Source organism: Atractosteus spatula, chromosome 6 (assembly GCF_055471065.1).
Source record: "Atractosteus spatula isolate fAtrSpa1 chromosome 6, fAtrSpa1.hap1, whole genome shotgun sequence".
Taxonomy (NCBI): Eukaryota; Metazoa; Chordata; class Actinopteri; order Semionotiformes; family Lepisosteidae; genus Atractosteus; species Atractosteus spatula.
In genome coordinates, this window is record NC_142711.1 from 40596636 (window position 1) to 40611380 (window position 14745).

Consider the following 14745-nt stretch of genomic DNA (forward strand, 5'->3'; position numbering starts at 1 on the left):
GACTCTAGTCACTAACATATCTTACGTAATGTCTCTTTTATTACACATGAAGATACAGTATTACCACCTTTTGCCATGATCTCATCAGATTTTGGAAGCTTAGCAAGTCGTCTGGGTCTGGGCAGTAAAAAATAATACAATAATGTTCTACAAACAAGAGGGGGCCATTTGGTCTCCTCTTGCTCTTTTGGTAGTTTAGAATCTAAGCAGATCTAAACTTTTGACCACCCATTTCTTAAAAATGTCCATAGTTTGTGCCTCAATAGCTTATCTGGGAAACCTGTTTCAGCCTGTCCCTCCACTTTTTGGGTAAAGAAGTTTCACATTCTGTGTCATAAATTAATTCCTATTAAGTTTCTAATTTTGATCCTGTGTTTACATTTAACTGCTTTGTCTGGCATTTTATTTATGTCCATTAGCAGGGGAAAAATACTGAAGTCTGTGTATGATTCTGGAGTTTGGAATAGCACACATTTGATCTTGTACAGTTAAACTGGTTGATTCCAAATTGCAACAGAAGTTTTCTAGTGGATTGCAAATAACATTTCTTGAGCTCTGCAAAATTAAGCAAAGGCAGTGTGTGACATTCAGACTCCATTTTTCTTTGCAAAATTTAAAAAAGCATTTTGTCATTTTGTGTAGGCGGGGTAATTCTGCTGAACACTGGAAATTTGGGGGTGCCTGAGGACACTACATATGTTTCAATCTCTTGCACATGGTTTTTATTATGTTGTGTAGACTAGCTACACTTATGGCAAAACTGAATAAATACATTATAGAACGTCAGAAGAGTTAATAAAATCTTGGTTTGTAATTGTGATCCTAAACACAACACAATTTCCTGTGAAACATGTATAAATGCATTAATAAGGAACAAGTAAAGTTTTATTCCATGCTAAAAAGAGAAGGAAACAAAACACAATGTTTCGACTGTGGAGCCTTCAGCACACCTGAAGAAGGAATAAACCTTTACTTGTTCCTCATTTAGAATAATGTGTGTCTTCAGCTGCGATCGACTGGCATCCCATCCAGGGAGTGTGCCACCTTGTGCCTTTTGCTTGCTGGGGAGGGTCCAGTTGGAAGAAGTGGTTAGAAAATGAAGGAATGAATTAATGAATTACAGAGACTAATACTACCTGTATACTTGTAAAAAAAGTACCCGTTTTCAGAACAGATGAGGATCTCAAAGATCCAGACTAGTTGTGCTTTTAAAATAATTCTCAATAAACGATGTGTAAGGCTGGACCAAGAAGTAAAAAGAACAGAGGTAATATGAAAGGAATGCATTGTTCTTACCACAGGCTAGTTCATCTGTTTTATCAGAGCAATCCTCTCTAAAATCACATTTTTTCACAAGGTCAATGCAATCACCAGTTGCACTGCACATATATTTGCCCTCTGGACAGCTGTGTGGATACTCAGTTGTAGGATATAAGGTTCCTGAGGGTATTGTAGGGCCATCTGAAGGTAAATCACCTGAAGAAAAAAAGTTAGCTGCATAAATATTATTAGGAGAAAGTCAAGTGCTGTGGGGATTTAGTCTGTAAGAACATTTTTTACACACCTCTACTATGCGTATTTTGAAAAACAGTATTGTAGTAGTAGCTGTTTCCCCACAAGACTTTTATCAGGGAGAGGCGCTAAGGTGATTGACCCAAGAACTGGAAAACCCTGTTTGTTCCAAAGGGGAGACGAGGATAGAATTGGTAATTTCCTGTAACCTCAAAGGGCCTTAAGTGACCACAGAACTGTTCATGTCAGAATTGCTCCAAACTCTCAAAAGTTCAGAATCTGGGCTTAGCCAAAGTTAAAGGGTATTAAAGATGGTTCGCCGCAGATACTGTAGGTGTGTTCAAGTTCTAAAAGTAATCTCACACAATAATATGGTCTGTGAGTAAAGGAGATATACTGTAGAACAAGTGCCCACATCTTTACACCACTATTTATGTTCTACTCCTTTGAGCTTCCTCACTAACTGATAAATATGAGAATGGAGACCTCTCGTAACCAGAAAGTGTCAAGTCAAAGTATAACTCACACTCACTGCTTAGTCAGTTCAACCATCAGCCGCTGAGGGTACAGCCTTCAACTACAAACAGGTTCGGAGAGCATTTCATCTCTGGACTACACAGAGTGCAATGCAACAAAATCACAGAGCGGCTAGTTTCCTCCTTTAATGTGTGCATGTTATTTTTGTGCCTTTATTTATTTGAATTTTTGGACCACTGTTTCTTTTTTGTTTCCTTTTCCTTGTTTTGTTTAGCTATTATTAGTATTATTATTATTGTTGTTGTTATTGTTGCATTTAAAGGGTCCAGTCCCAATTGTTTTATGATATTTATATTTCTAACATAATTCTACAGACATAATTACTGTACTCATGCTATTGACTGAATTACATTAAGCAGATTTGAAGTGCAGAAAGGTTTCCTGCTTCTTACTGTACATTGAGCAGAAGACACCCTTCTTTTACAAACTGTAAAGTGCCTAATAAAAGTATGTTTAAGTAATTAATACAATCACCATAATAGAGAATGCAGCCCATGAAGGACAAGTCATCAATCGCTATGTCTCCATTAAAGTCATCTCCCACAGTGCCTTCCACCAATATCTGTCAGAGAAAAACAGCAAAACCCAGAATGAATAAGCAGGCATGAAGATCATCTTACTAGCACTCAATGAAATAAAAATAGAAACAAAATGTCAAGAGTGCCTATAGAAAACTATGATTAAAATACTATGATATATAATACTTCTGTAGTCAAGAAAACAGCTTCCGAATGACATGCCTATACATACAGTAATTCAGAATCAATAGTTTATTATTTAGTTCATTTAGTTTATTTAGTTATTATTATTTGTTCATTTAAAAAAATACAAAAAATAGACAAGAATCAAGAGAAATACTATTTTTGGCTTTTGATTTACAGGGACAGTGCTTCAGCATCTCACACTGCAGGGAAAGAAGTGAACTAAAGGGCTCTGCACATTTTTACTGATTTGCAATTCATCTGCAGGATTTCATTATTGCAATGCAGTACATTAGCTGGTTTGTAGATGGAGCAGCTGAAAATCGAATCATTTAAACACTTATGGCTTTATGTTACAGTTAGGCTTTATGACTTCAACAATGCAGCTATAATTGACCCCCAAAAATGTTTTAGCCTTTGTGATCCAGCAATAATAAAAGAACAGAAGCCTTCATACTAAGTGAAAACACAGACTATGCACAAATTCTATAACTCCAGATGCACTTTGGTTTCAAAGCAGCAAAACAGAAAACTGTTAAGAGACGTATTGGCATGCAGTAGGTGCTAGAAAGATCAGAGAAGTTACAGTGATAAGGGAACCTGAAGAGCAAAAGTAAATTCAGTATAATGGTTTAGGCACCAGCAATACCACTTTTAATGTGAAAGCTACAGCATTTACGCTGTTCACCCACACTTGTACCATGCATTTACTTAGCTGTGCCAATGTTCTATGCAGTTTGTATGACATACTGTATGGTCTTCTTTGTGGTTAAGCTGTACTTTACTGTGCATTTGTAATGTAAGAGCCCAGTAAAATGTTATTGGTACAGTAATCAGATTTGTTGTTTTCTGATGAGGTGAAATTCTGAGCTCCACCATCCTAGAATCATCAATGAAACAGCACTCACTGACTTTGTAATGAGACAATACTGTAAATGAGAATATAAGTACGGTTTAGTTAACATAAACTAATTAACTAATTATGCTACATACAGTACCTCCAAACCAAAACTGGAAGGAAAATAAAAAGGAAAATTTCATATACCCTGAAAGCATTGATATTTTTCTGATGCACAATTCTAGGAGTAAGACTTGGTTTTTTTTTAAAAAAAAATTCAGCATGGTGCATCATAAAAGTTGTTTTCCCATACTGACAGAAAACACCAGCAGCAGAAATGAAAGTCATACTCTTCACAGTCAACAGAACCTCATTCACACCTGATATGCATGATTCAGCAGTTGTGATATTTAATAAGCCCTGAAAAGGGTTCTGAAATGCAATTGGGTTGTGGAGTTAAGCATGTAATTGTTCAAGTAAGCTGGATGTTCAACCATTAAGATATTTTAATGAATGCTGTCATCACTCAGTTTATAACCAAATGTAATATTTATGATTAATATACTCTGTACTTATTGCGAATTTCTAAAGACTGTTTATGAAGGAAAGGTTCTTACACTGATACAAGTTTTTTTAAAGTGAAAGATATATCACTTCACTTCATCTCTTTTGTAAAGTACCCTCCAAATTTATTCATACAGTACCTCTGATGGAATAGACAGAATTATACAACTATTAGCAGATGAACAGACTGAATGATGTTTATCACTTAAAAAAGCCTAAATATATCATAAAGTAATCTTTCAAATTTGTCATAAATCAAGGAGGGTCACATTGTTTTCACACCACTAAGTATTTCTTTAAATAAAATTAAACAAAAACAAATCTACTGTAACATTCTTGTCTTTGGAATTTAAAATGTAAGCCTCTGTAACTACTGTATACTGTATATAGAGCTCTAATGGTATCCCCATTTACCACGCACATTAAAGAAGGTTTCAAATTATTATATACTGTATAACAAATATGATTTGCTCTGTGCAATACTATTATGACTACAGTTCAATATTATTGTAACTTTTTGAAACAAATTATCCAATCTGTAATTTATTCTGCTATGATGTTTTTTTTTGTTCCTGTTTAATCAGGGGCAAGAATAAACCTGGAGGGCTCTGTATATCCAATCTCAATTTCGCTAACATCTTTATAATCCACATTACAATACTTATACTGTATTTGTATGAATATTTATAGTGCTCTAAATCTGTCATTTAATATTAGGTTCCTTCCCAGTGCACCATGATCTGATTGTTTGCGTAAGGTTGCTAATGTGTTTGTAATTAATACATCATTTTGCCACTAGTAGCACAAATGGAGATCATAGTTAAATATGAGAACCATTGCTATTAATTCAGACAACATACTGATTTCCTTTACTTCCATATTCAAATACAACATGCTGTACTACATAAATACACATAACCAGGTTAAAGTGGTATAAAAGTTAGGATCAGCTCCTAAAATGAAGAATCAAGATCCAGCCAATAAGTCCTCAAACCCAGGTAAAATAAACACTAAATTATTAAATAAAATGGTTTGAGCATTCACTCAAGAATCATATTATGGTAAACATTGAATTACGAAGTGTTACAGTCATAAAAATCCATAAATATTAGCAAATAACTTCAGTGAAAAATCACGAATCTTTCCAGATAAGCAAACATCCCGAGCAGCCACTACATGTATTGCAATTTTTGGATGTAGAGTACTGTAGTTTTCTGTACTGAATATTATTGTATGTGGAGGAAATTGCAGGTGTTTTTTCCCTGTTATGACAAATTCATTATTTGTATAAAATTAATGTTTTTTTTCTTCAAATTATATTTAACTATCCACTTTCTAAAATTAAATAAAAGACCAAAGGTTGTAACGTACAGTATGTTTCAAAACAGTCTTGCAATGGATATTTAAACGTTTTGTGACTTCACTGACTTCAGTAGCAACTGCTTTCACAATTCTAGTTTAAGACAAATATGGCATGTGCATCCAGTTCCTCAACAGATGGTTGAGGAATGCAAAAATATTATCTTTTCACTTCACAGGCTACAGAAAAGACCTGCCCTCTTTGTCAGCAGACAGTATCCTAATCCTAATCTTGTTTTGTCCAAATTGTGAATGAAATTCCACATTAGAGTCACTTACCATTCTGTACATTTTATACAACAGAAGCAGGCTTTTCTTTTCTTCTCCTGAATAGGGCATTATGATAATTTATTCCATGTTTCTGGGAAACAGGAGCTTAACACATCAATTTATACAGCCTGCCCTTTGCAGGAAATACTATTTGGAGTGTTTGGATTTTAAAGGGAAAACAATCTGGACCAGTCCACATCAAAAGAACAGGAAACTCCTTTCATTCTTTCTTTTGTTTTATAGATACATAAATGCAACATATAAATGCAAAATATATTAACATATAAAAGGAGGGGAATTATATCAATTAGAAAGCAAAGTCTTACACAGCACAAAGGCAGGTGAAGACACATGGAGACAGAAAGTGACAGGATTATAAAATACAAGAAATAATACAAGAGCATAAGAAAGCCTGTTTACATTTTCCTCATTGCTTGTATTATAGGTATACAGTATATACAGTATATATTTTAAACCTATAAAACAATTTTGAAAAGAACTGTAATATTACAGAATTTACAGAACCTGTAAGGAATCATTCATTTTCAAAACTGTGAATAACTTATAGTATATAGTAAATATACTACTGTATATGGTATACAGTATATGGTATACTGTATACTATATAATAAAGTATACAGTATATACGGTAGTATAGTATAGTGTTATTACCGTATAGTAAATATGTTGCTTGAAGCACAAAACCATGAGCAGTATGTATATGTAGATGCTTTAGATTTGTAGGGTGTAGGGTGAGAAACCTGACCAATAGGAACATGTGTACTCTGACATCTTCCATGTCCAGCACTTCTGTTTCCTGTTACATTAAGTGTAAGAAATATTTTGAAAACATTTTACAATTGTATCCCATTTATGTTTATTGAGTATTGATTCATCCAAGCAAGAGCTACCTAGTGATTCCTAGTGAGGTAACTAATCTAGAAACCAAAGATGAATACTTATTTCTGCAACTCCATATAACACTATGGCAATTTATACACATGCATTCACACCTTACATTATTATAGAATATTAACTATTAACAAGACATCCAGTAAATATATTTTTCCCATTAGTAGTATGTTAAATGTTAATATCGCAACAAAATACTACAAACTGAATTCAGGAATGTAAATTTCATAGCACAAAATATTGTGTATTAAGCATGGTAGCCTTCAATTCATTTTACAAGCTGGGAACATCAACTATATACATTTCCTGATCCAAAGCTTCAAGATGTCTTCTTTCTTAAATACGAGTTTAACACATCCCTACACATTGAAAATGTCTTTGAACACTGAATAAAATGATTGCACAAAGGATTTATATTAAACAGCCATTTTAAGGCAAAGTGAGTTATGATTAAAGTCATTTGCAAGGTGAGTTGCCTTTGTTCTCTTTTTCACAGAAATCCAGAATGTTTTCAAAGATGTATTTAAAATAAGAAGGGATGTTTTTATTGTATTTAAAGTAGGTATGAGGGTGAAATTACTGTTGAGTTACACTACAATCCTAAAAACGTCATATTCTTTTATCTTCTTGGAAGCTATAAAAAATCCTGTCAGTGTGACAGAGAATAATATTTTTAAATTACATTAGGAATAATAAAATAGTCTGAATTAATTTCTAGAGAAGAAATAAATGTTTTCATAGACTTAAAATCCTTTTGCCTCCTACACTGCCTTTTGCTGTTTATCTTTCACACATCACATAAGAATTAAAGGGCAAAGATTTGCCTAAATTACATCCAAACAAAATAAAACACTTCTTCGGCTTCCACCATTTACTGTAAAACATTGTCAAGAATGATTTACAAATTGCTCTTAAATCTAGAGAATAAACGGATCATTTTGCTTATTACCCCTTACCCTCCTCCTACGAATGAATCCCAATCAAACTTGTTGCTGGCTTTTTAGGCTCACTATATATTTGACTCAATGATAGGAATTGTCCAGCTATCATTAACCATACTGGCTGCATCCACGTTTAAAAAGTTCACTGTTTCTCTTTCTGATTTTTGTCTTTGTTCTCTATCTGCTCCTTATATATATACTCTTCTTATTTCTGTGAATTAAGTGATGTTCACCTTATAAATTCCTTTAAATATTTTCAAGGCTTCTTTCTTCATCTGCTGTGTACTGGGAGAAATCTAATTTAGTTCTTTCAAACTATCACTAGAGCTCATGTTCTTCAGCCTAGAAATGCCTAGAAACCTTGTGTAAAGGTCAAATAACCTGTCACGTTTTTAATCTGGAGAACTGTTCACAGTAACCAGGATGTGACCAATTCAGTGGTTGATAAGACGGAGTGGATTCAACTTCATTTTACCATTTCAGGTCCTGTGTGCTGTATGTAAGGATTCATATAACTTGTCAGGTTTTTTTTAAATTACATACAGTTTTGGAAGAGCATATGCTGTGCATCTGCAGAAGCAAACCAGCAGATGGTAGGAAAGGACCCAATGACTTAGATAAAGTGAAACACTTGAGTCACTTCATTACAATGCTCTGATGTTGCACCATGAGAAGGAATTGGCTGTATACCATGAGGATACTGTACAAGTGCTGTGAAGTACCAGAATTAAAATAAAGTGAAAGGTTTTTTTTGTTGCTTTGCCAGTTTGCAGGATGTGTAATAAAAGTAGAAGGTATGTTTTCATTTCACCTTTACTTCATTGCAGGAAGACTAGGCAATTATGAAAGATTTGCCTTTCAGCATGATAATTACCTTAAATACACAAGCAGACCTAAATTAACTTAAATTATTTAAATTAGAAAAGCAACCAGGTTTTTCAATCATTTCAAAGGACTATAAAACAAATCCAACCTGTTACAAATGCAATTACAGATTAATGGGACCAACAGAACATACAATTGGTTCAAATGAGAGGTCCTATTCATCAATCCTTTTAAATGAGAAATGTAGAAGCTAGGTATGATACTATGTGCTAAAGGAATCCAGTGACTGTAAGTACATACAGTATTTCAAATCTAAATTTTAGCAGAAGAAAAGTAGACTTATGAACCTTATCTTTTGATCTCAATTTAATATATTTGATACAATCTGAAATGATACTCCTACAGCAAAGAAAAACCTGTGTCCTGCAGAAAAGACTTGTCAATTTTTTCAAAGCAATCTTTTTCATTTCTGAACTCATTTTGTTGAAAGTCATAGCCATTTAAGTAGTGTGAAAACAAATTTGAACAATAAGGAATATCCAGTATCTAAATCAGTATTTTACACAAACCCTGATTAAGGTGGTGTACCTTATTAGATGTAAATTGAATTTGAAGTCAGTAGCACAGAAGTATGATATTTAATGTACAGTATACAGTATAGATTTAGGGAGAAGTGGACTTGTCCTCCTCAATCTCAGTAGTTTGGATAAACCCTAATTTAGTTGGAGTAGAGGCAAAAGGCAGAGATTGTTTTGAATCCCCAAAGGAAGCCACTAAGAAACTAATGCATATGCACAATACTAAAGGTATGAAAGTTAAGAAAATAATAGGATACAGTTGGTAGAGTGAACAAAGAAAAGGAAGTTTTAATAATATTAATTAAGTGATATTTCTGAGTCAATCATTGAGAGTGGAGTGTTCAAAGCAAGATGCTTTGAAGAACATCGTCTCGAGTAGAGAAGAGTACAGTGGGTGGAAGGGGTGCTGGAATATGGTTTTTGAATGAGTCAGCATCAGCACAGCATTACTTCCACAACACAGCTCCACATAGAATCAACCATCTAAAAAGTGCTTATATAGACTGAAAGATGCTGATGAAGAATACAAAAGGGGATTTGGAGATATTTCACAAAGTCAAAGTGTAACCAGGTGACAAAGTGGTGGCACAGGAGTCAGGATTAGCGTCCTCGCGGAGGCTGCTAGCCAGATCCCCAATACCAGCTTTAGTATTCCTGTTACCTCTGTCCACCCTCCTATGTTTTTTGTAGTTTGTTGGAAAAACAAAACTTTTTAATATGGGATCCCATGTGAATTCCTTCTGTGCACGCATCGGTGACAACAGACCATCAATGTAACCACATTATCATAAGCTGCTAGCACCGGGAGGGACATGTCATTCCAGCCAGCAGCATAGGGACTGTCAGGAAGTGGCCCGGTGGGTTTTGTGGGAACTGTAGTCCCAAAGTAACGCAGAATCTGTAAACAATCTGTAGAGAATTTTTGTAGGCAGTTTCTGTACACATTTCTCCATAATTGGTGTTAACCCATACACCCTGGCTGTAGCTACTGCCTGCTGTCAGGGTAACATTTTATTATTTGGTTCCCTGGCCATGAAATTGTTTTTGCTCAACATATTTTTAATAGTGGACAATTGTTGCCTCCACCCCTGGAGGCAGGCACCATCCAGGAACAGCTGCCATTTACAAGTCCAGTAGATCCCCCTCTTGCTCACTCATTTTATTATTCCTGTACTTTTTGTTGAAATTGTATGTGTTTGCATTTGTTTTATGAGTTTGATGAATATTATTAGTATTAGTATCAGTATTAGTACTGCATATGATAATCTACTGCCCACCCCTGGATGCAGGCACCACCCAGGAACACCTGCAATTTACAAGGCCAGTAGATCCCCCTCTTGCTCACTTCCAGCAGTTATAGTACTCCCAATTCCCACACCGAATGTGGGGCCACCTGGGAACCTCAGCACCACCATCCATCAGGTCAAGTGGGTTTCCATTTTTAGTGTAAGAGTAGTCTTATTGGATCAAATAATTATAGTATTATGGGCTTCTATAACATCCCAGGACACCCACAATTCTCCACCAGTGAAGAGGGTAGGGCGCAAAAACCTTGATCTCAACCTCCACCAGTGAAGCAGTGTGCAGCCAGGGCCTTTGAAAAACTACATACAAAGTACAGTGAGCACCAATTATCTTTTTTCTTTTATGAGCATCCATAGCAACCCCAGAAGTCTGTAATTGAGTATGCCATAGAACTAGAGGCTATCCTGAGCACCACTGCAGAGAACACGCATCTGGGTTGTCCTTTTTACAGATAGGGATTACAAGCTCACTCATCAGTTAATGAGGGGGTTGTGGGACCTGGAGGTCTGGGACTGGCTTGTTCCCATGAAGCCAGATTTCTGAAGTTCAGGGAACTCCAGATTGAATTGCAGCAGCTGGCCGGGGAGAAGTCATCAGCAATGAGAACCGCCTGATTCTGCCTCTCCCAGAGTTTGACCAAGAGCTGAAAAAGCTGTGCCCCCTCAAATGTCTTCACAGCCCCAAGAGTCAGCAGTTGAAGCAGGATAGGAGGGGAGGGGTTAGTCTAACGTCACTTATTTAGAAGTTGGTAACAAACCAACATGGATTGGAGGACAAGATAAAGGAGTGGAAACAGATTATGTCACAGAAAGCATAGGTTTCAGCTACCAGAAAAGCAATCCGATGGTGCAACTGAGATAGGAATAAACAAGATCAGCAAGACCCTAATCTTGGGAGACTTCTGAGAAGACCAGCAAATTCAAGGAAATGGAGGCCAAGCAATGGTGCTGGCTGCTCCTGAGTGATAATAAGAGAGCAGATCATGTGAAATCTGCTGTATTGGGGAAGGGGGAGCAGACACTTGAAGTGAAACAGCAAGAGAACAACTTCTAACTTGCAAACCTTCATGATAAAGGTCGATGCAAGATGACCCAGGAGGAAAACGTCCCTTTTTTAAAGCGACCCATTACTGCACTGCCCCATTAGGTTTTACAAGGTCATTGCATATTCTCACTAAGAAAATTTCTTTATGGTATATTTATTGTACCAGTGCGCAGTCCATATCAGTCATTTAAGAAAGCATATAGAGACAAAAGATGTGTTTGAGCAGAGAAACTCTTTTCAATTCTATGTCCTACCTGAAAGGGCAGGGAACTGGTGATAAACAGAATTTCTCTTAGCCACATATTGCCTTGCTCTCCATATTTCTCCCATAGAAGTTCTCCTCTGGTATTGGTGGATGTTCTCTTGAACACTGCAAGTCTGTATACATGCTCGCCGAACATGTGGTAGTTGAAGCGAAACATACACTGATTGTGTTCATTCAGTGTTGTGGGATGGAAATTGTGACTCAGAAGCACTGCAGTGTCTTTAAACTTCTGAGGTGAGGAGGCCTCGATGAACAGATAGTGGCCATTCACGTTGCCCAAGGTATGGTCCTTCCAGGGTCCAGTGTTCAAAGTTGGGGTGGGGCCCTGGATTCTGGTCCAATCAAACTTATCATCAGTGTCCTGAGACCAATTGCAGAGGCCTTGTTCAAAGTTGCACTGCAGATCAGCAGCTGCAATAACACAGCACAAGGGAAATCGGCTTTAAAAACAATTTTAAAACCAATCACTTATTTGTTTCTAAGAGATTAGCCCATGAAGAAAACAGTTCAATTAGACTTTAATAGTAAGTCTGTTAAATCGTTTTAATTACTACAAACTGTGGAGAAAAGGCTAAAGTTTTTTAGCTGCACGGATAACTTTCATGTCAAGACTTTTAAGAATAATGAACAAATTCTATAAATCAAATGCCAGTAGAAGAAGATAAGAACATAAGAAAGAGTTATAAGAGGAAGCCATTCAGACCATTTCTGTAATTTGATTTATGGCTCATATTCAATTTCAAAATGTTGTCTAGCTACAGTACTTTTGAAGGATTTCAAAATACTTCAATTACTTATTGGTCAATTTTACTCCAGAGAGCTAAGTAACCCACCAATTTGCTCGAAACATGCCTAATATTTTCAGCCTGAAGCAGTTTCATTTCACAGTTTCAAATGCAGAAAGTGCAGAAAGTAACTAACAGAAAGTGCAAAATGTAAATTAAATTAAATGAGAATGTAATCACCTACCACAGTTTTCTTCATCCGATCCATCTCCACAATCATCCACAAGGTCACAGAGCAGGAGGTGGTCAATACAGCCCCACGTCTCTCTACAGTGGAACTGATCGGGGCCAGCGCAGTTGGCTGAGGGTGGAGGAAGGGAGCAGTTTTCAAAGTGGATATCATCCAAGGCGGACACACCATCGAAAAAGCCGAGGCTGAGCTTGGCTAATGAGAACTGGAAAGGCTGTGTCAGGCGACCAAGCTGAATGACCACCTTTAGCCACTGGTCTCCCTGGTTGTATAGGGTCCTCCACACAACGGTGATGTTGTCCACTCCATCAATCCGTAAATACATGTCAGCTGCTCCAACAGCAAGCCCATAATTGTAATGCCTGAAAGACCAGTGCAGGTTCTTTACATTGGGGGTAATCAACAACTGCTCTCAGAAGCTTAGATCTCAAGGGTTTCCTTTCCCTTGATCCAATAGTCAGCTAATCAGACTTCATGTCGGCAGAATACAGCAAAATTAAAAGCTTTCAGAATTTTGCACACTGATTAAAGACAGATATGGATTGTATCTAAACAAGGACATATGGGAGCAGCACTGCATTAGGAGGAAACCAAACCAGTATGAATCTCCTGCCAAGGTGATTGGATTTAATTTCTCCATCACTTTAATAATTCTGTACACAACCTAGTGAGATTAGTTTTAAAAGTATTAAATTCATAGATGTGTAAAAGTATTTTATTTTACCAGAATGACACGGAACAGCCTGATGCAGACTGACTGTACTTTGGACTCCTTAGAAGGGCCTTTTGTGAAAAGCTGCTGCTGTTTTTCAGAACAAACATAAAATGTCCTGTAGAGATTAAAATAAAGATACAAGTGTTTGGAAAACACAGCATGTATTAGGCATAAAATAAAATAGGTATCAACAATCAATATATACAATACCAAACTTTTAGTTTTAAGTTTCTTTTTAATTTTAATAATTGGGAGCAGAATTTTTCAATCCACATCCATTATATAGTATCTGATTGTAATTCAGTAAATTCTTACTGTGTACTGTAATATCTCTCATTTTCAAGTATTAGATTTAGTGCTTGAGTGCAGACTGAAAGGTTATGTCATATAAATTATTTGTGATAGAAGGAACACAGTAGGTTCTATGAGGAAAATGCAGAGGTTGTGGAAACCAAAAGTACTTTATACCAACAAATATTTATTTAGGCCAGAAGCAAATTTAAACCTCACTACTACTTTAATAAATATACAATGCTGACAATGCTGAAACTTACATAATAATCAGAAAAAAACAGCAAGTAGCAAATGAAAGTACAGGACATTCTAAATCATTTATTTACATTAAACAGCAGCACGATCCTCTTGGGTCTGAGGAATTTCACACACAGTTACAGAATATCCTGTGGTAAATACTTGGAGGTTTGGATAAAGTTTTCCCCCATTCCTGCATGTGGTCTGCCTACATACCCTCAGTTGTATTTGTAGTGTGGTCCTGTGGGGGTGATTGGTCTCGGAAATCTGGAGGGACAGATATGTGAGAGCTTCTGATCCAGTCAAAGCCATCACCTGCAGCAAACTCATACCATCCACAAGAGTCCTCTTCAAAATCACACCAGGCGGCTGCAACAAAAACATCAGCACACACTTCAGCACAGTGCAAAAGTGTGCCACAGATTTACACTGTTCAAAGTAGATGCCAAGGTAGACCAATGTGGTAATTTATTGTACTGTACGATTTGAATCTCATTTAATTTTTGAAAGATTTTACCATGTATATTAGTAAGTAAAGCAGGAATTACTCTTGAAAAAGAATTTGTTGGAGAACATTTACTATTAAATTTAGAAAAGAAGCTACTAAAGCTATTATTCATGAAAGCAAATACACAAGGAACAAGTATTAGGTTTATTCCATGCTGAAAAGAGAAGAAGGGAACACAACGTTTCGGCTGTGGAGCCTTCTTCAGGTGTAAGCCTTCATTGGAGCCTTCCTTACACCTGAAGAAGGCTCCACAGCCAAAACGTTCCATTTCCTTTCGTCTCTTTTCAGCATGGAATAAACCTATTACTTGTTCCTTTGCAGCCTACGCATACTGACGCAGTTACCCACCTGAACTACTGAAAGCA

At 36.3% G+C, this 14745-nt stretch overlaps 1 protein-coding gene across 1 annotated transcript in view; it reads right to left on the bottom strand.

Annotated features, from left to right (window-relative positions):
- Positions 1-14745, bottom strand: part of malrd1 (MAM and LDL receptor class A domain containing 1) — a 170356-nt gene that overhangs the window by 103857 nt on the left and 51754 nt on the right. Inside the window, exons 18-23 of the mRNA XM_088918156.1 lie at positions 14089-14241; positions 13351-13456; positions 12621-12988; positions 11641-12062; positions 2524-2611; positions 1297-1476 (exon numbers count right to left, since the gene is read on the bottom strand). Of these exons, the coding sequence (XP_088774282.1) occupies positions 1297-1476; positions 2524-2611; positions 11641-12062; positions 12621-12988; positions 13351-13456; positions 14089-14241 (1317 nt within the window). The remainder of the gene's footprint in view (positions 1-1296; positions 1477-2523; positions 2612-11640; positions 12063-12620; positions 12989-13350; positions 13457-14088; positions 14242-14745) is intronic.